Source organism: Dunckerocampus dactyliophorus, chromosome 12 (genome assembly GCF_027744805.1).
Source record: "Dunckerocampus dactyliophorus isolate RoL2022-P2 chromosome 12, RoL_Ddac_1.1, whole genome shotgun sequence".
NCBI classification, from domain to species: Eukaryota; Metazoa; Chordata; class Actinopteri; order Syngnathiformes; family Syngnathidae; genus Dunckerocampus; species Dunckerocampus dactyliophorus.
This window is the reverse complement of record NC_072830.1, coordinates 19,056,197-19,080,578: the sequence shown is the minus strand read 5'-3', so window position 1 is coordinate 19,080,578 and position 24,382 is coordinate 19,056,197. Positions and strand designations below refer to the sequence as shown.

The 24,382-nt window shown below is 40.2% G+C and overlaps 3 protein-coding genes and 1 non-coding gene across 5 annotated transcripts in view; 2 read left to right on the top strand and 2 right to left on the bottom strand.

The window, feature by feature from the left end:
- The first annotated feature begins 514 nt into the window (after positions 1–514).
- Positions 515–3,794, top strand: tmem199 (transmembrane protein 199). The gene is made up of 6 exons (XM_054794438.1): positions 515–842; positions 1,049–1,122; positions 1,376–1,465; positions 1,704–1,746; positions 1,831–1,943; positions 2,493–3,794. Exons 1-6 carry the CDS (start codon positions 659–661, stop codon positions 2,586–2,588), a joined length of 600 nt encoding a protein of 199 aa, XP_054650413.1. The 5' UTR covers positions 515–658; the 3' UTR covers positions 2,589–3,794.
- A 5,449-nt stretch (positions 3,795–9,243) lies between these two features.
- sebox (SEBOX homeobox) lies at positions 9,244–12,529 on the bottom strand. Its single transcript, XM_054794572.1, has 3 exons — positions 12,047–12,529; positions 11,709–11,917; positions 9,244–10,220 (listed from the first exon to the last, which is right to left on the bottom strand). Exons 1-3 carry the CDS (start codon positions 12,150–12,152, stop codon positions 9,540–9,542), a joined length of 996 nt encoding a protein of 331 aa, XP_054650547.1. The 5' UTR covers positions 12,153–12,529; the 3' UTR covers positions 9,244–9,539.
- A 306-nt stretch (positions 12,530–12,835) lies between these two features.
- smtnl (smoothelin, like) overlaps positions 12,836–24,382 on the bottom strand; it is a 28,702-nt gene continuing 17,155 nt past the window's right edge. The window contains exons 3-10 of one of the 2 annotated variants that reach the window (XM_054795090.1): positions 21,691–21,772; positions 19,525–19,788; positions 19,396–19,452; positions 19,275–19,335; positions 19,055–19,204; positions 18,842–18,965; positions 16,464–16,615; positions 12,836–14,252 (exon numbers count right to left, since the gene is read on the bottom strand). In XM_054795090.1, coding sequence (XP_054651065.1) covers positions 14,126–14,252; positions 16,464–16,615; positions 18,842–18,965; positions 19,055–19,204; positions 19,275–19,335; positions 19,396–19,452; positions 19,525–19,788; positions 21,691–21,772 — 1,017 coding nt within the window. In that variant the 3' untranslated portion in view covers positions 12,836–14,125. Of the gene's footprint in view, positions 14,253–16,463; positions 16,616–18,736; positions 18,966–19,054; positions 19,205–19,274; positions 19,336–19,395; positions 19,453–19,524; positions 19,789–21,690; positions 21,773–24,382 lie in introns of those variants that run through there. The other variant, XM_054795091.1, reaches the window with a different exon arrangement.
- trnav-cac (transfer RNA valine (anticodon CAC)) lies at positions 22,771–22,843 on the top strand. Its single transcript has one exon. It is a non-coding gene; the product is annotated as a tRNA-Val (tRNA).

Here is a 24,382-nt window from a genome sequence, read left to right as displayed (position 1 = left end):
TCATAAAAATGTTGTAGAATTATTACACTGGTTGTTGTAAATCAACAGGACATTGAACAAGACTTAAAGTGTATATTTTGCGGGACTCCTGCACAATATATTTTAAAGCAAATTTGTTTCTCTGGGTGATTCGCTGAATTAATGACAAGTCAGTGATGATAATAATTGAGATTATAGTCTACCAAATGTATTAACAATGCAATTACAGAAATAAATGGTGCACTGTGTAAATACTTCCAGTTAAATATCCATGTAAGTACTTTTAAATCAAATTTCTCAAAAAATATCATCCATTTTATCAAAGTGTATGCACAGCGTATAACTTTATTTTATACTCAGCTCAACGTAGTACTAATGAATACATTGTACTATACACTATTTTCCGCCTAGCCCGGCCCACCTCTCTTGCTTACTATCATGGCGGACTTTCTCCTCCATAACGTACATTCCTGTTCCATTCATTTGCGGGAAATTTGGCAACCCGATATTATCTCTAAAGTCCTTGGTGTTTCCGTCCGATCATTTCCGCTGTGGATGTACTTCCGCTGGCAGAGGCGGCCACAGTACCACTAGCCGCTCACTGAAATGACATAATACAACACATAGATGGGATTTTATATTATATTAGTAGACTATTCAGCCGGCGATTGTTGAAGTTATGGCGTCCGCCTTCGTCGTCGGAGATCAGTTCAAGGTGCGTGTGACAGAACTGTTGGAAGAGACGGACTCTTCACTGCCTGAAGGATTGAGACAGAAACTGAGTGTTATTGTGGAAAAGACAGGACAAACAACGCTGCCCTTCAGCATAGCGAGACAATTAAAGAAGTACTTGACGGGTCAAGGTAAAACAGCGTCACGACTGGTGTTTTTTTTAAGTATTTATTTGTTTTACATGGATATTTTTATTTAATGGTATTTTTTCTTTTCGTGTCTTTATTTTTGTTTGTGTCTGTGAAACAAGCTATTCTTACATTCTGCTCAATGCAATAAAATACACGAATCTGTAACACGCTTGAGGTCATGTGGGATATTTCTATTTTTTGTTCAGGGCATCCTTTTTATTTACATGAATTGTTGGAGGATAGTTCACTGCACCTACCTGAGATTGTCAAGGCACCCAGAGTAAGTTGCATAAAGTTTATTGAATTATACTGTAAATGCATGGGGACTACTGTAATAATAACAATGAATTGGTCATCTGACCCAGCCACCATTTTTGTAGTAAAAATGTAATTAGCATAAATGTTGATGTGGCAAATTGTGAAGTGATATGTTAACAAATAAAAGCATACATGCGTCCAGCAGTACACTTCGATGAGTATACTGTATTGTGTACACTGCGTACTTAGTGAACATAATCCTCTTTTTATTTCAGAACCCTGAACTGGTTGCACGCTTGGATCTCATTAAAGCCAGACTAGCAAATGAAGAATACAACAAGATGACACGGAATGTAAACAATCAGGTAAATGTTGCTTTTACCGAGCCGCACATTGGACACCCCTGGCATGCCGGCTCTGCAATAGGGATGGGCAGATCCAGTAATGAAAATGAAAAAGAATAAAATTATAATTGTATAATTTTTTTTGTATAGTTAGATTGGAAACACTGACAGTATAAGACAAAGTATTCATTTATTTGTATCGCCCTCCCGCACTCTGCAAAAGAATATGCGTCATGACGATCTTTTCACTTATCTTCAGGAAATGAACCGAAATGGAACACTGGCAGATTTTGGTCGGGAAGGTTCGTGAGCTGTACAAATTTAACATCATTTAAATTTCATCTGTAATGCTTATCAATAATCCACGTGTTTTTGGTTGTGTGCAGTGCGGTCAGCGAAAGCCGTGGTTGTGACTGTTTTCAACTTCCTGGTGACGATTGTTGCTACGTTCGCCTGCTCCTACATGGGCAGTCAATACCTGTTCACAGAAACACCAGCCGTAAGAAAAACTCTTATTTTACGCACAGTAGGCCAAAACGGAACTCGCAATAAGCTTGTCAACACATTGGAAACAGCGGGACGTCATTACTCCACATAACAATCACAGTGTCAACTTAACATGCAACAGGTAGATCACACATGATTAATGATTAATGGAGGATACTTAACAAATACCTTAACTCTAAACATGAACTTTGAGCAACTATTTACAAAAAGGTGCTGCAAGGCATGCCGGGAGCAGTCGGAACTCCTGTCACTGGGAGTGCTTCCGGCTTCCCAGCATGCTTTGCAACACTTGTTTTTTAGTTAACAAAGTTGCTGTCTATTATTCCCCATGCATGTTGAGCTGTGATTTTAGTCTTGCACCATGATTGTAGTTAGTGTTCTGTCTAGTGCCCCCCCTCCACACACACACACACACACACACACACACACTACAATATCGTCACGTCATCACAAGGCCAACATGCTAACCACTAGGACACTTTGCAATTGTGTATGTTAAAGTTTCCAACAGTTCTTTAACACGGATTCTTCTTATTCCCAGCGGGTTGTATCTGCTGTGATCGCAACGTCTGTCGTCGGGCTTGCAGAGCTGTTCGTCCTGGTCCGGACCATGGAGGGAGAACTCGGGGAACCCTAGCACCTGGATTCCCAAAGTGGGGTACGCGTGCCCCCACAGGTACCTCAATTGTCATAGAGGGTACGTGAATAAAAATGAAAAAGTGTTGGCGCCTAACACTCACACAATTACGAGTGCGCTTGAACGCCTCAGGGTGCAAGGAGAACGGAGCGGAAAGGAGACAGAACATGAAGTTGCTTTGTGTGCATTATACTGTATGAACAATAAGTAAGTTTGTTGATTATTTTGTGCATAAAGAGTGTTGAAGATTGCATTTATATTGGTGTTGCAATCCCCGCACGGTGCAGCGGTGAAAAACTGTCACTGTGAGAGGGGATTCCCCTGGAAAATGAGGCATTATCCTTAGTTGTATGTGCTGTATTTTTTCAAGATTCAAGAGAGTTTTATTGTCATGTTGTACTTCGGATACTGCTTTATCATGATTGTTGAACTTTCCCCTTCAATGTGGTATTAAATTAATATGCATACTTAAACCATAGCCATGGTGAGTGGAACAAAAAAAAGCAAAGCTCAAATTTAACCCATTCAAACTGAAGGATGCCAACATCAAACTGGAATAAAAGATATTTAGGATGATTACTTATTTATCAGAGCTCTTGTGGAACTTGATCAAAATGTGACCATGCAAAATACACATTTTCGACCTGGAAGTATAAAATTCATTAACCAATTAATTATGTTTGATATTTCAATTTCATTAAGATAAAATGTTTAGTTTTTTAAGTGTGCAGGAATATGAGATACATGGCTTCAGGTCAAATATCTGAAGGGGTACGCCGCTGTAAAAAGTTTGGGAACCACTGGTTTAAAGTTATAGTGGTATTGAAGCGAGCTCGATACAGGTACATGTATTGTGGCACCCCTAATAATGAAAGGAACACATTTCACGAAAAGGAGAAAATGTGACATTGTCCTTCCTCGGTGTAGTGACACGCATCTACGTATTCTCCTGCCTATGTATTCCTCCGCTGCACGCATGTAAGTCATTCCTTTTTTGTACTGTATTCATAATTTCTGGGGGTGCATCGTAACCACGAAAGGCCGTAACACAGAACCTTCTAACATTGAACATTGTAGCACGAGGACCGGGTGTATTTTTTTATTATTTTCTGAAACCACATCTGCTCCTTGATGCTGCAGTAAAAATTAACTTAAAATTCCTGTCTATGATCATTGTGTTTGTATCAATAAAAACATCAACATGCACATTGCTGTCTGCCATTTTTGTGATTATATGTGTTTTGTATTATGTATTTTCAGGGTATGTTTACTCGGGTAAGTGATTACGGGCTGTACCACCTCTCATGTCGGCTGTGCACTGTGGTTCGTATCTATTTGCCACGTGTCATGTATTAAACGTGAATAATGCTAGAAAACAACTGGAATCGGGTCACAAGGTGATGGCCTATATCTTGACCTCGGTTTCTGTTTTGCTCCAAAAAGGTCTGATGAAAATTGAAACATGAAAACCAAGTCTATTTTTCTAATGAAAATCCCATTAATCTGTTCCAGACTCCCAAAATCCTAACAGAAAACACATTTTAGAGATTATGATTGTAGTTTTATATGCTAAAAACAAAGTGAAGTACATATAAATGATGAATGAAATGGATAAATGAGCATTGAACATCCCTTTTACCTTAATTGAGGGACGCTGTTTCACTCTCGTTCTTTACATACGTAACTTTAAAGACTGGACGGTTAAGGCTGTATACTTGCACACTTGAACTTTATTGAGCAGCAAGTACAGTTTCTGTAACGTGTCTCCCTTAAATCGTTCCCCCGCAACTCGGTCACAACCGGAAGTACGATTTTTTTTTTTTTTGGTCATGCACTTTTTGGCGTTCCCCAAATCGCTGCGGTTTTTGTTGTTCGTAGAAAATGTAGTTGTGGTGACCCTGAAGGAGTAAGATCTCAACACATATGGAGGACATACGAAATGTCTGAACGTGCGTTGGCTGCATTCATTACGTATGTGGGGTGCACGTGTGGCTCATGACACACATTGGAGGAGTCTGCAAGTGCGTTGTACAAAAAAAACCTGAAAATGTTGGCCAAACATGACACCAGAAAAAAGTACGAACGACACAGACGAAGATGTACGAAGTGCGTAAGTTTGTCTCGCAACCAGAAAAAACGTTTGTTTGACATGACAACTAACCTCTGCGGCCGGTCTGCAGCCAGTCTACGGCTCGAAAATCAGCAAGTCACACGCGCTCCCACCGCGCGTTTATCAAATTGCAGGCACTTGCAATTTTTTTGCCCCCTCAAAAAAGCACAGACTGTCTGATACTCAGAAATATGCAGTGTGCTTGAACGCCTCATCAGCGCCTGGCACAATGCTTATCCAGAGGAAGAAAGGAGACAGAAACAGAGTTGTTCATCATTCTGTGTATGTTTTATGACCAAATAAACCACACATACTAAAGATGATTAAAGGATACCCTGGTCTATAGTGTCCCAACTCTAATAGAACCACTATCCATTCTCCACAGAGAATGTGTGGATGCTTTGTTTGGGCCCTCAGACTCCGCGGGTTAATTTGTTAGGCGCACTCTTGGACAGTACGACGTAACTGAGACATCCGGGTACTGACAGTGCAATGCATTTTGCTGTACTTTTCAGTGTCGATGCACTTATGCACACAAAAGACTTAAGTGTAAGTATGAATGTGAGACGTTTCTTGTTGTCTTTGTTGACTTCATATTTTCTTTTGGTATCAACCACATCGGTTAAACCTCACGTTGTTTTCTTCATCTCTGCCGACAGATGGGATAATAATTGGATCCGTGTTTACGGCGACGGGCTTGAGGTGATCATATCGCCAACAACACGTTTACAAAAAGATTACTGCTCTTGATCAACAACTTCAAAACAATTCAAACAAGACAAGGACGATCTGTTTTCAGATATAAATTCCTATTTTTGGTAAACTACGTTCCTGTCGTCATGAGTGGGGGGATTAAAAGCTGTAACTACATCTGGAGGGGAAATAAAGTATTTTCCTGAATTCTGAGATTTGACACCCAGATTAAAGGTTTATTGAAAGATTACTTGGTATTAAAGATGATTGTGATACGGAGAGATCACTGTCCACTGCACTGTCAGTCATATTTGTCCATGTATTATACCTCTCATGTAATATTTTTCTAACGTAAATCCAAGCAGAATTACAGGACATGTAAGCTGATAGACCGTAAAGCTCTTGCTTTAATTTAGCTCTTATTTTTCATTAGTTTCTTCCGCCTGCCTACTGTATATAACCCTCCCCCGGACCTTACAAAGTAGAGAGATTTAGAAAAATATATATATTTTGACTCAGAAAATAATTATTTCTGTCATGGTATCGTCCTACGAGGAATCATTTTTAATCTGGATGTTTTGAAAAGTAATTCTCACAAGGCCACAGCGTTAAACACGCCAGGGTTCATATTAGAATATAAAAACAAGAGTTAGCAGATGCAGCCTCGAATGCTGCACAGTAGCAATAGAGGCTGCTAATAGCGTAGTACTACTTTTTTAACATGTCTTCTTATTCTGCCGTTTTCTTGTAATCTTTGGTCACAGTATGCAAACAAAAACCCACATGATAAATCGTAAATTATGGGCCTGCTTGCGAAGCAGTAGCAGCCCCTATTGCTGCCGTGCAGCGTTATAGGCTGCTAACTGCACATCTTATTAGTGCTTTTTTGGTATCTTTTCTTATTCTGCCATTTTTTTGTGATCAACTTCGGTCACAGCGTGCAAAAAACTCCACACATTGTTCATGTATCGCTAGTTATGGGCCTGCTTGTGAAGCAATGGCAGCTCCACAGCAGCAATAGAGGCTGCTAATTGTATAGCAATTCATATTTTCCCCCTTTTCTCCTGTTTTCTATCCATTAACTTTGGTCACAGCGCCCATAGAACCATGTTATGTCGCCAGATGGCAGAAAGTATTCACATTTTGTAACATGCGTGTAACCATGGCCACTTAATTTACCAAAAAGTTCAAAAATTGGACTACTAGATGATGTAATGTTTTTTTTTCACTCTGTCACCATCAAAAGAGGGAGACTGAAATCCTCCTTTTCTATGAGTGTGTCTTGGGTGAGCTACGGTGGGAGCTCAGTAATGTAGAGTGGCGGACAGACAAAAAACAAGGACAAGCAACAAATGGTGAAAATTTTGTACATTATGTCAAGTACATGATAGATTTGACTCCTGTTGCCCCTTGAAGCGAAGAAACGTGACCGAACTCTCCAGCGCAAGGTGCAAGCGCCGCTCGGAGGTTATGTTTTTGGCGGCGTTTATCTGTTCGTGTTCAAAATAACTTTGTTGACATTTTCAGGAATTGTCGGAAATGGTATATGGAAGAAATGATAACGTTTCGGGGGTGATCCAGATCACCGTCTGGATCCAGGAATTTTTTTAAAGGATTCTTGAATATTGTGAGATAGGACCATTTTCGGCATTTGTGCATATAACGCCACAAAAAATGGTCAGAGCACTTGGGGGAAAAAAATACAGGGCAAGTTCCCAATAGCTTCTACAAAATATCAAAGACTGATCCAAAAAATGTAGGATTACTATTTTGGTGTGAATCACAATGTGGTGCTTGGCGGAGGTCTGGGCTCTCCGAGTGTTCCTCTAGTTGTTTTTGTGGCCACAATCCAAAACGCACATGAATGCGCTGGCCAAAGCCTCGTGATGCTCACAGTTGTCGATTGGAGTCATTGTTGTCCATAAGCGTTTGGCGGGGACAAGCGTGTGTGCGACTCAAAGTTTCGCCCGAGATTACATTAGCCGGGTCCAATTTTCAGGGTCTGCATTTGTGGGCGGCTGACGTCATCGCACCGTGAGAAGGCTGTCCAAAACCGATTAAGCCTCCTTCAAATGCGGACGAAAAATGTGCCTTTCTTCAGCATGGAAGTGTGTATTCAGATCATTCGTGGTATGTTATTCGTGTATATGTTCTTTCCACGCTTCTGTCCAGCCCTGAAAAAAATGTCAACATTGGGCTCTAAAGCCGAGAGAAGCAAAAGTATTGATTTATTTGTGCAAATAACAGTAAAAATGGGGAAAAAAGAGCAAAAATTGAAGTTGATAGGGTTTTCACCTATATCACAAAGTTGAGATGCAGATTTTTCTTGGAATATATATAACTTATTTGCATATCTACACGTGTTGGTTTTCACAATATCACAGTGGCCCTTGAATCCTGACATTTTTCACCATGTGGCCCTCACTGGAAAAGGTTTGGACACCCCTGTCGTGCATCGTTTTATTGGGAAATTCTGTGTGTTAACTTTTATGAACGTTTGCATTCCTGTTGTTAATGTGATCTATTGCTTTCCCTCGCTTCTCTCTTTAGGACCATCTTGGAGGAAATTGGATCACAAGCACATAAATGAACAATTTAAAAAAAACAAAAATAGATTATGTTCAGTTCAGATGATAATTTGCCAAGAAAAATTAGGTTTCTAGTAGGGGTGCCTCAAGATCTCGCGAGATTAAAGGGTGACAAGATTTCTTGTTCAGAAAGATTTCTCTATTCTCTATTAAATAAATTAATCACACGCTAAATGAAAATGAACTCAATCATTTTGCTGGCCTGAATAAATTGCCACGTGCATGCATGTCCATGTGCATGCATTTCCTTGTCTTCCACCTCCAAATAGGTTTTCAGCACCTTGGCGCATTTGTTCCATAAAACAACGGCATGAACGGAGTGAGCCCGTTTGTCAGTCATATAGTCTCGGTGGGTGGAGGCAGAGCTGGTAGCATACACACAGAGCACAAAAGAGTGTCATGTAGTAGAAATTATATTAGTAGATTGCAATATATTGTCATATTTTTTAAAATCTTTTTTCATTGTACTTTTCTTAAAACTAAAGTTAAAATCTCGTCTTGTCCCGTAGGCCCAATTGCGTGTATCTGAGAACTGACAAAAGATGTAAACCGTAAACCTTCTAAACCGTTTGTAAACAACAAACAGAATAAGACAAGAATAGCACAGCTTTCGTTGGGATACTGCCACAGTTAGTGCTTTATGTATTTAGTGCCTAGCTTGCTAGGTGTAGCATAACAACTGTTAGCCACTGTGTTACCTGCTGGTTCTTTCTTCCTTATTTGAAGGACGCGCTCGCTTGGGCTTCTTCCACTTTTAGTACAGTTAATGGTTGTCACATATTCTAATAGTATGCCCAGTTGTTTCCCTGCCATCAAGCCCGGCCCTCTGCTTTTCTTTGTTTTATAACAGTAAGTTTTCAAGGTACTTTTTGTCAGCTCAAGACAAAGCTCAGCCGGTGCCTGCTGATCCCTCCATTTTTCGGCCTCACGCCTCCGCAAAGCAGTACAAAGCACGTAAGACAATGTCTCTAATGCTGCACTTTCCCTAACTTGTACCTATCTTTTCTATCTGTTAGCATGTTAGCATTCTGCTCTTTAGCACCTGTCCATTGACGCAGGAGATGGTCCACGCAGGTTGCTAGCGTGCTAGCTGTTAGCATGCTAAATTTTTACATTTTTGTATCATTATTAATTATTTATTACTTTTAGAAAAAAGTATCACTCTGAACTAAGGCTGAAATGGGGAGTATGTTGAATACATTAGCTTTAACCCAAGAAAAGATAAACTCACAATGAAAAACAGTAGGACTCAAAATATGACGACAAATTTCACTTTTACTTTCATTTTCTATTGACCAGTCGTGACTTGATAGGATACAACAGTGAAAAAAAAAGACAAATGGTATCCATAACAGGTTTTAACTTCTGGGATGAAGGCATCGATTTTCAAAGCGACGTCATCCACCTCTCACCATATGTCACTTTTGATATCGTGGTAATCATTCAGGTGGGCGCATCGATGCAGATATCCAGAGCAGTGTAATGTTAGTATAAGAGTAGAAGAGTACAGTATATCTGGTGTGTAGGACCATAAATGGATATTTACAATTGTTCTTTTCATCAGAACTCCAAGAAGTTGGTCACAATAGCAGCATTATAAATCAGGTCAGAGATGTAGCCCATGGAGGTCTGTGGACCCATTTGTGCATGAGGATGATGATGATGGAGGTGGTGATGTCCCTGGCCCTGATTTACTTCCCAGTACATCGACTGAGAGTGAGAAGGAACCACTTGGTCCATGGAGGCGTGGCCTCCGGCTGTTCCCCCGTACATAGACTGATGAGGCCCACACTGAGCCAGGCTCTGAGTCTTCATGTTCCTGTGGGCCTGGTAGGAGTGGCTGGACACCTGCGGTTGCCTGGCGATGGGCTGAGTAAAAGAAGCAGGTAGGAAAGTGGAGAGCGTGGATCCTAGTTGTTGTCTCTGTTGGCGCTGCGCCTCCCAGAGACGAGACTCCGAACGCTTGGGGGTGCTGAGGATGGGCTGCTGGTGGAGTGATGGCTGGTTTGGGGTTTGGTTGTTGTAGATCTGGATCCAGTCAGAGTAGAATTGTGGGATATCTTCACAAGGTTGGCCTTGATCTGGTCTGAACATGTCTGCCAAAGATGTCGGGGCAGGGAATGCTGAGGTCACCAGTCCGGAGCCGGGTTGTGAAAGTCCTCTACCTTCCAGAACATGTTTGGTGGACATGGGCAGTCTGCCAGTCTTAATACTCCTGGCTCTTCGGTTTTGAAACCACACCTGTGGACCACAGCAAGATTTGTCATTTCTCAAATCAAATTTTAGAGCGATATTGATCCCTTCCCAGATTTTGGATCAACATTTGCAATAAAAGTGACTGTTGTAATTATTAGATTAGATTGAAGCTACAGAACCCTCCCCTTCTCTCTTCAATTGCCATTGTTCACAATCGACAGAGGCTAACAAGCTAAAAGTTAAATGGACAATCAGGGTTTAAGCCCTAAGTACGTCTAAGATGATCCACTAACAGATAGAATGAGAGTCACGGTATATAACCTACAGTTTCTATATTTTTCAATTTTGCGCCTCACAGCAGCTATGGTGCATTCAACAGCTGCCGAAAAAAGTGTGAAATCATTAAAAAAAAACATTACCTGTGAAGCATGAAGACATAAACGTAAACACTGTGGGCTTTCGAACAGGGTCGCATGCACGCTGTACATTTTACCCGTGTTATCACGTATTTATAAATGATTGCCGAACGAGATGTGTTTTCTGCGGGGAAAAAAACAGCCTGTTTTTGGAGAAAAAAAATACAAAGAAAAAAAAGTTTTATTTTCAAACCAAACTTCTGCAAATGTGCAGGGATACGCTGCATACAACTAAAAAAAAAAAAAAAGGAAAATATAATTCATAATAATGACTTCCCGCTACAATTTTTTAAACATTTAACATTATTTTCCAATTTTATTTAAATTGTTCTGCAATATTATATTTCTTTCTTTTTTTAATAGCACAGCATAACTTTTTTTGTGTTAATTTAAAATTTTCAGTGCGGCCCTCATCCTCCTTTGTAATGTTCTGATGCAGACCGCTTTTGTAATGCTACGGTGCCAACAAAAAATGAGCCGTGTGCCACAAATGGCCCTCGGGCCGGACTATGGACACCACTGATGTATGACATCCATGCAGTTTATTTAAAACCATACCAACCTTGAATACTGCATCACCTCATAGTCTGTGCCACTTTATTGCTATTATTGCACGTATGTACATTTAAAGGGTCTGTATAGTTCTTGTTTAGTACTTTTTTTTTTACCTTATTTGTATTTTTATCCACACTTTTTCTATCTCTAACTTAGTTACTAAAATCTATTACCATCTATTGTTCTAGTGAGTCAAAAACTACACAAACAAAAAATTTAACTTACAAAAACGGAGGAAATTCTTTCCATTGGAAATAATGTACATCAAATTAATCCGTTCCAGATGACCAAAAATATCATTTTATAGAGAAGAATTATAGTTTACATGCCAAAAATAATGCAAAATAACTATAAATGAAGAATGGATGGAACTTATTGTTGATGTGGACTCCATTTCTCGGAACAGTACGGTAGAGGACAAACAGACTAGTTTGTTACACGCAATATTGTATGAAAACCAAACATTTTGGCAAACATTTTCTACGAAAACCGAAGCATATGAAAGCTAAGGCAGACGAAAATCGAGGTTTGACTGTATTGCAATATGGAGGTAGTATCCTACCTGTATCTTGCTCTCAGGCAGGTGTGTGTGTGCAGCCAGCCTCTCCCTCAAGGTGATATCGGGGTAAGGGGTCACGGCGAAGGCCTGCTCCAGCTCAGACAGTTGAGCTCGGCTAAAAATGGTCCTCTTCCTTTTTCTGGGACCCTCCGCTACCCCGGCAGCCACCCGGTCTGGATCCGGGGAGGATAGGACGCTCTCACTGCGCACACCTTTTCCATTTTACGAGATTGAACAATCATACATGATATATTTAGGATGGTGTCACGTATGTCAGAATAATAAAAACACTTATGAATAAGTGTGGGGGGAAAAAAGCATGTTTAGTGATGTTGACTCACCTTTACAAGGCTCCTCGTGTTCCCCAAAAAGCATGTTTAGATCCACCATGGCGGTCTGCTGCTCGTGCTTGAGTATAGTCACATCTTCATCCATGAACAATGCCATGATTGTTGCACACACATCAGGATTCACACCCGCACTGACACTTTGAGAGTTGGGAGACTTTTATACCCATAGGGCACCCCCGCCCACCAACACACACACACACAAACACATGCGCACAATCCAGGGAATCCAGCTCATCTAATGTGAAATATTTGCACATAATAGGAAAAAAACCCTCTCTTAAACAATATAAATTGCATTTTGCATTATAATAACATATTGGGGTTGTTTATGAAATATATATGTAACACTTTTTTTTATATTTTTTAAAATATCATATTTTTAAATAAAAAAAATAAAAAGGACTTCAGGTAACCTTAATTACAAGCATAAATCTTAATGAAAATATAAAATAAAAAGAATTTTCGTAGCAAGAAAAATAAAAAAAATAAAAATAAAAAAATACTTTTGGTAACATTAATTTCAAGTAAAAAAATAAAAAATAAAAAGGTTTTTGGTATCTTTAATTACAACCAAAAATCTAAATAAATAAATAAAAATGAAACAAATAAAAAATTTAAATAAAAATATAAATGAAAAATATTTTTGGTAACCTTAAGTCCAAACAAAACAGTAGAAATAAAAAATAAAACGATTTTTGGTAGCCCTAATTACCACCAAAAATGAAATGAATATAAATAAGAAACATGTAATGTAGCATTTCTATCAAAACGGGGCCAATGTCATTTTTCTTTTTTACTTTAAAAAGAAAAAAAGGCATGACAGAAAGTGAAATTTCCTGTGCAAATCAACATAAATTATGCAAACATTTTTCAGAAAGATAATAAACAAGTATTTTTAGACATATTGTTCAGAGTAGTTGGAAAATGCATCATTTGGTCATCAACGTGGCATATTCAATCTTTATTTAAGCTTAAATCTCTCCACGTGATGCTCTGTCACATGACCTCAGCTGCCTCTCGACACTAGCAAATAAACACACAATAGAAAATGTGTGACAAATAGGAAAGTGAAACGTGAATGTTAAATTGTCTGTCTTAAAAAATATATATTTTATTTTTTAGTCACTTTCCGATGTATTTATTTAAACCAACATGTACAAAAGGCAATAATATATATTTTTTATTGATCACAACAATGTCACAGCATACGGTGTGTAACAAAATCATCATTCAGTTTCATTTTATACACACTACAACATTGCTTATTCTTTGTACTTTTTTTTACGACAATTCATAGGCAACCTACTGTTTCAAACGTAACCATTCACAACCCGCAAACGCTTGTTAAATGTCCTAAACGGTGCCCTGTACACGTAGACATACTCATGTGACTATCCCAGCCGGAATATGGCATCCTCAAAATTCATTTGTGTCAGGTAAGCTAGCCCATTTCTGAAAGCTATTTTTTGTCATTAAAAGGTTGTGACAAAGACATTCATCATTTCCTACGCTTTACTGGAGTGTCAAATATATTGCAATTCTACTTTTCTTATTGTATTTCTTCAATGAATTCATATAAAACAAGCTAGGAAGATATCGCACATTATTATCCTGACGGAAAACCCTGATGCGACGTATTTGTAACAGTCGAAAAAAATCTAATTAGCCACTCAATAAATTGCAATTATTTTGAATTAATATATGTTCTTTCTTTCCATTCAAAATACGTTTGTGGTATTCAGTACAAAAAACTTATTATTTTCAAACAAGGAATACATTTAATATGAACAATGTAACATATATGTAAATCACGCATTTCTTTTAAGCACAAATGGGCCTGCGTTCTTATGAGTTAACGTACACAAAATGTGATAATCATAACAACAATTGTTGGAAAATGACACTTTAAAACAAATAACACACTGTCTAACACTTCTCTTCATTGAATGGGATTTACACACACGCACGCACACACATTATACTGTGCTCCAATTCACCAAAAGAGGGCAGTCCAGTCTTTTATGATGCACCAATTGCTCAGGACCTGACCCCTGCAAAAAAGAAGGGCGTTCATTCAAACTTGCGCAGGTGGTTGTAGAGGGACTGGACGTAGGTGAAGACACACATGGGGTCTGGTTTGCGACCCATGATCATCATGTCATCTACTTCGATAAGCCGGTCACAGCTTGCCTTGACTCTGGAGACAAAGGCGGAAAAATAAGGATAATATATTTTAAAATATTAAATTTGATGTGTATAAATAAATAATAGAATATAAATAAATGGTCTTTCACTTGTATAGCGCTTTTCCACCACTAAGGCACTTTGACACTGTTAGAACATTTACCTATTAAAAAAAAATAACTATAATGCATAATGTGGGACAGTAGCATGGGTACTGACTTTCTTGTAATTCATTGGAGAGAATATGATAAATGAGGGGAAAAATTACATACATCATATATTTAAAATTAAATAAATATCTTCTTTTTGATTGAATAGGTTTTTGAATTTATTTTATTTATACTTTGCTCTTTTTTATTTTAATATATTTCAATTTATATTATTATCTATTTGTATTTACTTATGCAATTTGAAATATTTTGTAAAATAATGAATTGTGTAATTTATAATTTATTTTAAATGAATTATTCATTCATTCATTTAAAATAACTGTATAATATATGCATTTTATATGTGTATGTTATATGTCCAGACTTTATGACATGCTCTTGTGTGCTACCCAGTAGCATGGGTATTGACTACCTTGTAATAGATGGGATAGAATGTGATGAATGAGAACGTCACATGGTGTACGCGTTAAGACGTGATTTCAAATGAAAGAGTGGCTTATAATAATAATGATAATAATAAATCCTCCAAGTCTCTCAACTTTGATATTATTATGGGGTCAACGTAAAGGCAACACAATTCTACAGGATTGATTCAGTGCATCCTGAAGGAGAATATTGTTTTGTCACTCAGATCATCTTAAATCTACAATGGTGGTAACATACAGAGAATAATATATTCTTATGTCAAGTGTTCTTTACAACTGACATACACTTCACGTCCATGATATACAGTACTATAGTACGTTCCTTGATTGACATTACCATCACATGTTGTCTTAACTGTGAAAGTCGAATATGGCCGATAAGGTAACGTATTAGAACATTTGAAATGGAAAAAAAAAACTCCACGCAAATGTAGCAAATTATTGTTTTTACGGTCTTGGGTTATTAGGCTGATGTGATACATAGTTGGCTGATGATGTTGTGTGGTTGCATAAACACACTGCAACCAATGCAATGTGTTACAAAATACCACTAATATGTAGAAAAGTGAGGAAAAAAAGTGAAAGTTTAGCAGGAGAGATTATTTGCTTTCAAATGTTTTGTCACTATTAAATCCATTGTTTCCCACACACCAGATGCAACTTCTAGCTCTGCTAATTTTAGGACCATGAGTGTATTACAGTACTTTTGAAGGAAGAGTCGTCTTCATTCTACAAGCCTGAGAAATCCAGGAAAATTATGTTTGTTGACGTTTGACCCTCACCCTTTAACCCAAACCTAACCCTAATCTCCAACACCCCAACCCTAACCATAACCCCAGTGTTAAATACCTAACCCTAAAACCGATAACCCTAACACCTTAACCCAACACCCCAAAATCCTAACCCTAACACACTAACCCTAACTCTTACTTCCTAACCAGCTTGTGCTTCCTCTGGAAAAGCCATCCATTCATCTTCTATACCGCTTATCCTCACTCGGGTCGCAGTATACACCCCGGACTGGTTGCCAGTCAATCGCAGGGCGCATATAGACAAACAATCATTCACACTCACATTCATACCTATGGACAATTTAGAGTCGCCAATTAACCTAACATGCATGTTTTTTTGGAATGTGGGATGAAACTGGAGTACCCAGAGAAAACCCACCCATTCGAACCCAGAAATTCCCAATCTCCTGACAGTGTGGCCAACATGCTAACCACTAGGCCACCGTGCCCGGCTGAAAAATCCCTAACCCTAATTGGAATAAAGTTAGAAAGAGTTGAAACGTCGCAAAGGCCTGAACATAAGGGGCACAAACATTGGGGCCACTGCACACAAGGGGACGGAGTGGTAAGGAATAGTAAAACTAGGGTATGGACTCAAGAGGTCTGGGTCTCAACAGGGGAGGGGTCTGAACCAGGGAAAGGACTGTGCTTCCTTCCCTTTTTGGAGGGGAGGGCTTATCTCTTACTTCCTAACACACCAACTTTAACCTCCCAAACCATAACCCCAATTTTCTAACTCAAACCCCTTAACCCTCTAACCCCGAACCCTAACCCTACCCATTTTTTGACAAAGCTTCATGGTTTCTTGGGGACATTACACATATTTACTGCAACTCACTCTGCAGTTCCAAAAGCTAATTCAAAGTTATGCTTGCGGTTGGCCGGTGACAGGGATTCATAGTCAAACTCGGTGGGAAAGAAGGAGTGGACCAGAGCGCAGAAAGCCATCCCATCACTCCAACTGGATGAGAAGTTCTGAATGTCTATGTTCTGCAGAGAAAGGGAGATCAAATAGCTTGGTCAGGATGTTGTGTAACAATTAGCCTTCAGGGTAAGATCATAGGTGAAAGGTTACTAGAAACAACGTCAAAAGTCAATTAGCCATCAAACACACAAACAATACATGATATCAAAAATCATGAATAAAAATGTCCCTACTTGAAAATTCAACATCTATACATCTTATTTAACCCACATTTTAGCACAAAAAATTGATAAGATTGATTATTTCTTAATCCCCTACATTATTTCTCTGAGTGAATCTTAACTACTAGTATGTCCCAAGTGCTTATGTTTGAGTGAGATGTAAAGTGTCAGGTCATCAGATGAACAATGGAGTGTTTCCTTTTAGCCATTTAAAGTAGTGGCTATGTCTAATTGGACTAACTAAGGCCACATGGCACTCTGGCACAGGCTGCTGAGTAACTGTGCAGCAATATGTCAAAGCACTTAGCCATGACTAACTACTGTATACCTCCAACCCTGTACACTCACAAACACGTGCATACAACAATACACATGACCTCTCAAGAACTTTCACTTTCATTAACCCCCTGTTCGAGATGTTAACTTTCCATTCCATTTTCCTCCACTTATCCGGGTCCGGGTCGTGGGGGCAGCAGTCTCAGTAAGGAAGCCCAGACTTCCCGGTCGCCGGCCACCTCCTCCAGCTACACCGGGAGGACACCAAGGCATTCCCAGGCCAGCTGTGAGACATGCCCTTCTCTTCTGGGCATGCCCGGAACACCTCACCAGGGAGGTGTCCGGGGTGCATCCGGACTCGATGCACGAGCCACCTCAACTGGCTCCTCTCGATGTGAGGGAGCAGCGGCTCTACTCTGAGCTCCTCCCGGATGACCGACCTCCTCACCCTATCTCATACGTAGGGTGAGTCCAGCTACCCTACGGAGGAAACTCCATTTCAGCCACTTTTATCCGTGAGCTTGTTCTTTCGGTCACGACCCAAAGCTCATGACCATAGGTGAGGGTGGGAACATAGATCGATCTGTAAATTGAGAGCTTTGCCTTCTGGCTCAGCTCCCTCTTCACCACGACGGTCCGGTACAGCGACCACATTACTGCAGACGCTGCGCCGATCCGCCTATCGACCTCACACTCCAACCTTCCCTCACTCGTGAACAAGACCCTGAGATACTTGAACTCCTCCACCTGGGGCAGGACCTCATTCCAAACTCGGAGGGAGCAATCCACCCTTTTCCGACTGAGAAGCATGGCGTCAGATTTGGAGGTGCTGAGTCTCATCCCAGAAGCTTCACACTCAGATGCAAACCGTCCCAGTAAACGCTGCAGGTCACATCCCGATGAGGCCATCAGGACCACATCGTCTGAAAATAGCAGAGACGACATCCTAAGGCCACCGAACTGGACTCCCTCGACACCTTGGCTGCGCCTAGAAATTCTGTCCATGAAAGTTATGAACAGAATCGGTGACAAAGGGCAGCCTTGGCGGAGGCCAACGTTCACCAGAAACAGGCTTGACTTACTGCTGGCAATGCGAACCAGACTCCTGCGCCGGTTGTACAAGAACTGATGTTAAGAGTGAGATGTTAACTTATCACATAAAAAAAATGTTCATTGTATTAATGAAAGGTTGGATATACAGTGTTGCTTGCTTAACGTTATTAATCCATTCCAGAAGATCCGACTCAAACCAAAACACATTTTATAGACAATAATTATAGTTTAAAATGATGCAAAATAATTACAAATTAATGGACAGCTGAACATTTAACATCACTTTTACCTAGTTTTGTTGTTAAAAAAAAGCCCACAAAACCATCAATTAACAGAATAACACAAAATAAACACATTCTGCTGAAACCACAATTTGCAAAAATGGAAAAAATCAAGAAAAAGTTTAAATGAATTAATTTTGTGAATTAGTTATTAGTTAATGTTAATGTATGGAAGAGAGTGATTTACCTGGTGCCTTACAGTCATGTTTTAAATTGACTACGCCTAACGTAAGTGATGGTTGTTGGCTCAGAATGTTTGGTTTATTGGCCTAGTGATTCCAATTCATAGTTATGCACTTTTTAACAGTATGCCATAACGTCATTTATTACAGAAATTATTTTGTGGCCCACTAACCTATGGCTCGTGGACTCCTGAGGGTTCCCTGGACCCCCTTTTGAGAATCTTGGATCTACAAGGTAATGTCAATGGCAATATAATGTCTTTTTTAAAGTATATTACCTGGTAGCCTACTGTCTTTGAGCGACACCACTCAAGAAGGATTTGTTTGATGCTGCTTGCACTGGAAACACCAAAACTTTGGGAACGCTTCAGTTTGGGTTTGGACTCCACCGGTTTGGGGTGACTGTACAGAGGGAAAATAGCAGGCCGAGATTTTTGAATCCAGCATTATTAATCCCGAACCAACTAATACGAGTGGTGAAGTGTATTCACCTGTTACTGGCTTCTGAGTCCAACCTCTCAAAGATAGAGCGCCGTGCCTGACCCCCAATGTTTCTTGGCAAAGTCTGTGACCTCACCAGCTCTCGCCTCCTTTCTGCCCCCTGCCCAAAGGGTCTGTCTTTGCCTTTATCGCCATCATTTCTGCAGGATGGACACACATATTGAGCCAGTCATATCTTACTTGCCGTAAAACATGTCATTCATTACTGACCTGTCATGGTGAGGTAGCCCTGCATAAGTCACAGTTTTTGCAGGGGCCAAACCTGCCTTTTCTGCAAAGACAATAACAGTAATCACTATCACATGACTGTGGTCTGCTAGTGAAGGCTCACCTTGAAGATGTGAGATTCCCACGGGTCTGATGGGGGTCCATGTCTTCACAGAAGACACTAACAGAAAGGAAGTCAAACCAAATGTTAAGCAAATTTTAGAACCAAGTACTTAATGGTTCTCATAACCACCTGGTTGAATTGGGGACTCTGCTCTTGGTTGAGGCTGGATTGTGATTGTGCTGGCAGCTGACTGGCTAAGAGGGAAGGCTTCTAAGACTGGAGAAGTATGCGACGCAATGGGGCTGCCAGGAGAGTCGGAGGAGCCCTTGGCTTCTGCTGTTTTGGTGGTAGCGGTGATGGGGAAGTGGGCCATTCGCATGGCAACTGGAGCTGTGTGCTCATGAGGGAAGTCATTGTGTGGAGACCTCTTTCCAGATACCAACAAGGAATGTTCTGATTGGAAAAACATGTTGAGATAATACAGTATCAGTAACAGTTTTAAAGCCATGCTTGAATTTCTGCTGTTATTTTTTTTAAGCAGTTGTTTTTACAAGTAAATAGTAGGACATATTTGAACTTAAGATCTGGATGGGCTGACCTTTTGAGTCACATACAGTATATGCCATCAATGAAACTGTTACCCCAAACACTGCCACTCTCGAAATCATCTGTTCATCATCCTGCGTTAACCAGAAACATTAAAACTAACTTTAAAAAATAGATGGATGATCAAATTACTGAGTGGCATTCTACATATAAATGGTCATCATAGCATTGATAAAACAATGCATTTTATGGTAGACTACCCTTGGTGATCAGGACCTCCTAATCTGAATTCATGAGATTCAGATTTGGAGGTCCTGATTCTCATCCCAGCTACATCACACTCGGCTGCCAATCGCCCCAGTGAGAGTTGAAGATCACAGCCTGACGAAGCCGACAGAACTACATCAGCTGCAAAGCAGAGACCCAGTGTTGAGGCTACCACACCAGATTCCCCTAATGCCTTGGTGAGGTGTTCCTCCCATGTTAGAAAAATTAGAAAGTCACTATGTTTATAAATATAAATATTATTATTATTATTATTATTATTATTGGAATATATTTCCTGACATGGTTGTGGTAGGTTGGTCCTGTACATGTGTGTACAGGATGTATGCCATGGTATGTACGATACATTCATATTTGTGGACCGCAGTCCCAGGGAGATTTGTTTTGGGTTCCACAAAGATGATGTTGAGCAAAAGAACACGAAATGCAAAGTGGGTATGAAAACTGTCGTAACCACCCAAAGCGCATTATGTAAATGGAGTGTTGTTGGCGCTTTTTGGAGGTTTATATAATGTAATGATAGCCATATGGGCAGAATGTTTGATGTAGCTTTGCAGCTGTGCCTAATGTTGTGGCTAGTCAACACAGGTTACTGTTACCACTGTCTGTGTACTGCCAACTGAAAATTAACAAAATTCTTATATTGTAGGTGGCACGTCTGTTTTATGATGACTTCATGGAATAAGAAAAAAAACATTTCAATGAAAAAAGCAGTCATGCTACCCCAATTGAGTTGCATAAGTGACTGACGCAACACAAGCCTGCACAGCGCTGTCTTGTCAAATGCAACGTGTACTTTAGGTTTACCATGTAACATTAGCTACAAACTGAAATAGAGGCAAGCTGAGGAAAACCTAATAAAGTGGAGGTAGTGGGCAACGCCACACGAGCCGTTTTCAACTTGCTAACTGCACCGTGTGTGTGAATGAGGCACCGATCAACTCCTCTGTGGCTCCAGCCTCCACAGTGTTTCTCGGGAGGGGCGGTCGCTGTGTGTGACTGGCCAGTCACAGAGCATGAAGAGTGAATACATAATGAGGATTTTCTTTCATCACAATTACGGATAATGACAAGATGTACTCGTTTCATGCTCGTATTCGGCAAAAAAGCATTATCCGTAACAGATACTCATTTATAACGAGTATCCGGCTCATTCCTAGTTTTCAACATTAATGAAGTACTTTTTTACTCACACTTACATGTTAGATCATGCATCCTAGTAACAGTTTAGTGTTTTTTAACATTTCTGGACTATAGTCCATGTTTACTGGTAATAATAAAGAAGAGAACTGTGATGACATCACTGTGAGATTGAGAGTCTGGCATTAATCTGCCTGACTTGACAAATCTCCCCAAGAACCACCCAAAACATTACTCAACTATTTTTACAGGCTATCGCTCACCATGCCCAAGTAAAGTGATCCCCAGGAGTAAAATCACTCAACTGGTTGACGTCACTTTTGTGCTTGAGCTCTGAATGTGAGGACATGTTGTACTGCCATGATGTGAAACACTTGTGGGTACCTGTTGATGCAGTGTGTCCGTTCTCAAGTCCAACATGTGTCGGGGCTGGATCCACTTCTATTGGCTCCTCTCGCTCAGTACTCTGGAACATACATAAAGAATAGAGTCATAGTTATTAGCAAGAGCCTCATTGCTTTTTAAGGGCGCATGAAATCATCCGTAACTTTCACTTTAAAAACTTTCAAAAAGATTTGCGCATGACGTCTTTATATTATTTATATCCTCTTTTTCCATCTTAGATGGTAAAAATCTGCGACAGAAAAAAGTCCTACATGTGTATGTGACCCAGTAGACGTCATGTTGTTTTGAGTGCGAGGTCTTCAGACAATGTACATGAGGTGCGACTTAATGCATATGCTTAACTGAGAACATTATTCTGTCCGTTAACAAAAATACAAGCGTGACTGCAAATCAGATCTCTTTTTGGTCCTGACCAGTGTACCGGACTACGAGTGTCAACCCGTACGCTAAAATGAGTTGGCCTGTGAATGCCTTTCATGTCTGTATTAATCTTATGGAAGGTCTTTTCAGTCAGAATATGATTTATGATTTTTTTTAAAATTTTGTTTAGGATTAGCCTTGGAGTAAAAAAACACATTCAAATGGTACTTTCATGCCTTTAAAAGCCCAAAAAGGCTTCCGGGAAGTATACCCTCAGGTAGTCATGGTAGAAACAACTGAACAGCTGCTTGTGTTTCAACCTGTCAAAGTGGAAACGAAAATGTTGGACTGAGAACACTGGGCCATTTCATCACTGTGTTTATAATGACACCATGTGTACAACCCAAGCATTACTGTCAGCGGCAAATGTTTTGAAGTCGGTTTAACGCTGTACAGGATATCCTTAAATGGGCTTATTAGAAATACTGTATATTACGTTGCACAGACCACCTTTCACAGTCATTGCACGTCATTTCTAGTCAACAAGAAAAAAAATTAATCATTGTGTGAGAACAAAATCATCCTCAACACAGACAAGACCGAGGAGATGGTAGTGGACATGAGAAATAAACATCGGCGCTGTCCGGATAGACCAGCATTATTTCAGCAGTCCTGTTAAAAGGGAAGGGTGCTACAGCGGTTTCCATAGTGTAGTGGTTATCACGTTCGCCTCACACGTGAAAGGTCCCCGGTTTGAAACCGGGTGGAAACAAGGTTGTTATCCTTTCTTTTCTTACTTCTATAAATAAGCAAATGGTAACAAGATAGTGTGCTTGATGTCTGTAGGATTGTGTAACATACGCCAGCACCTCATGAAGAGCCGATTACAGACGTCGTAACACTCAGGGAGTTCTTTTGTGGGCAGATCTCAAAGATGAACATCGTGAGTGCTGCCTTCCGTGAAATTGTGAAGCACAGAAAAAAATGTCAAAATCAGCCAAATGAACCTCGATCTTCCGCGGGGTGGTCGTTACAACGTCTGACACGAACGCAGCGTTAAAAAGTGGACTGTAAATGGAACATTAAACAACGCAAATTAGCAGAGGATGGTTTCAATCCATCGACCTCTGGGTTATGGGCCCAGCATGCTTCCGCTGCGCCACTCTGCTGATATGTCAAATTGTATTGTCCTTTTTGAAGTTCCTTTTGACTTTCCTTCAGTGTCGGCAAAAGGGAAAAACCCACAGAGCGCTCTAAAGTGCAAAATTAAGGCTCCTGTCTCTTAGGAGGTACGGGTTGAAATCCCACCGCTGGCATATCCCTTTTCATTGCGAATTGCTAACGAGGACTAGGATGGACATGGTTTGGTGTTGATTCGCCAAAGGAGTGAAGTCAGCACAAAGGGTTGCCGTTCCAAATATCTGCCATCTCATAATGCTGCCAAATTTCTCCTCTGAAAGGTATCTTCCTAGGTAGTATGGCCTTGTGGCCTAAGGCGCTGGGGAAAGGCTACATCTCACCGTGCTTGATATCTGTGGGATTGTTCAACATACCCCAGCATGTCATGCAGAGCCGAGTGCACATGGTGCACAGGTTCCCTGACGCCGTTTTCATGGTAGCTGGTGACTTCAACCAGTGAAATCTAAACATAGTCCATGTTTATTTCCCGATGACACCACAGTGATCGGACACATCACGGGCCTGCACGAAGAGACTTATAGGAATGAGGTGGCAGTGTGGAGTCATTGTTTGACAACAACCACCTCATCCTCCACACAGACAATACTGAGGAGACGATAGTGCACATGACGAATAAGCATCGGTGCTGTCCGGTTAGACTGGCATTATTTCGACGGTCCTGTCAAAAGGCGGGCCCTTCCAGCAGTTTCCATAGTGTAGCGGTTATCACGTTTCCCTCACATGCGAAAGGTCCATGGTTTGAAACTGGGTGGAAGCATGTGACTGGTCATCCCCAAAGTCTAAACTCCTGCGATATTCCTGGGTCAATTTTGCTCATCAATGATTTCCTTTCATTTTCACACGTACCAGTCTGTGATAATCAATCGATTCATATGCCTCTGATTTTAGCTATAGTCAAAATAAAACTGAATATCTGCTTATTTTCACTGAAAATTGAGTTATAATTTTATGTAAATTAATACCTTTGAAAAATAAGTGTAAAATTGATGGTAATGGTTGTAGTGGAGTTAACTAACAAGGTGAAACGGAACTGGGTGATAATTTTATGCTTCATGCTTTACAACCAGTCAAACCACAATGGAACAGTGAACTAGGAAGTCACAATAGAAAA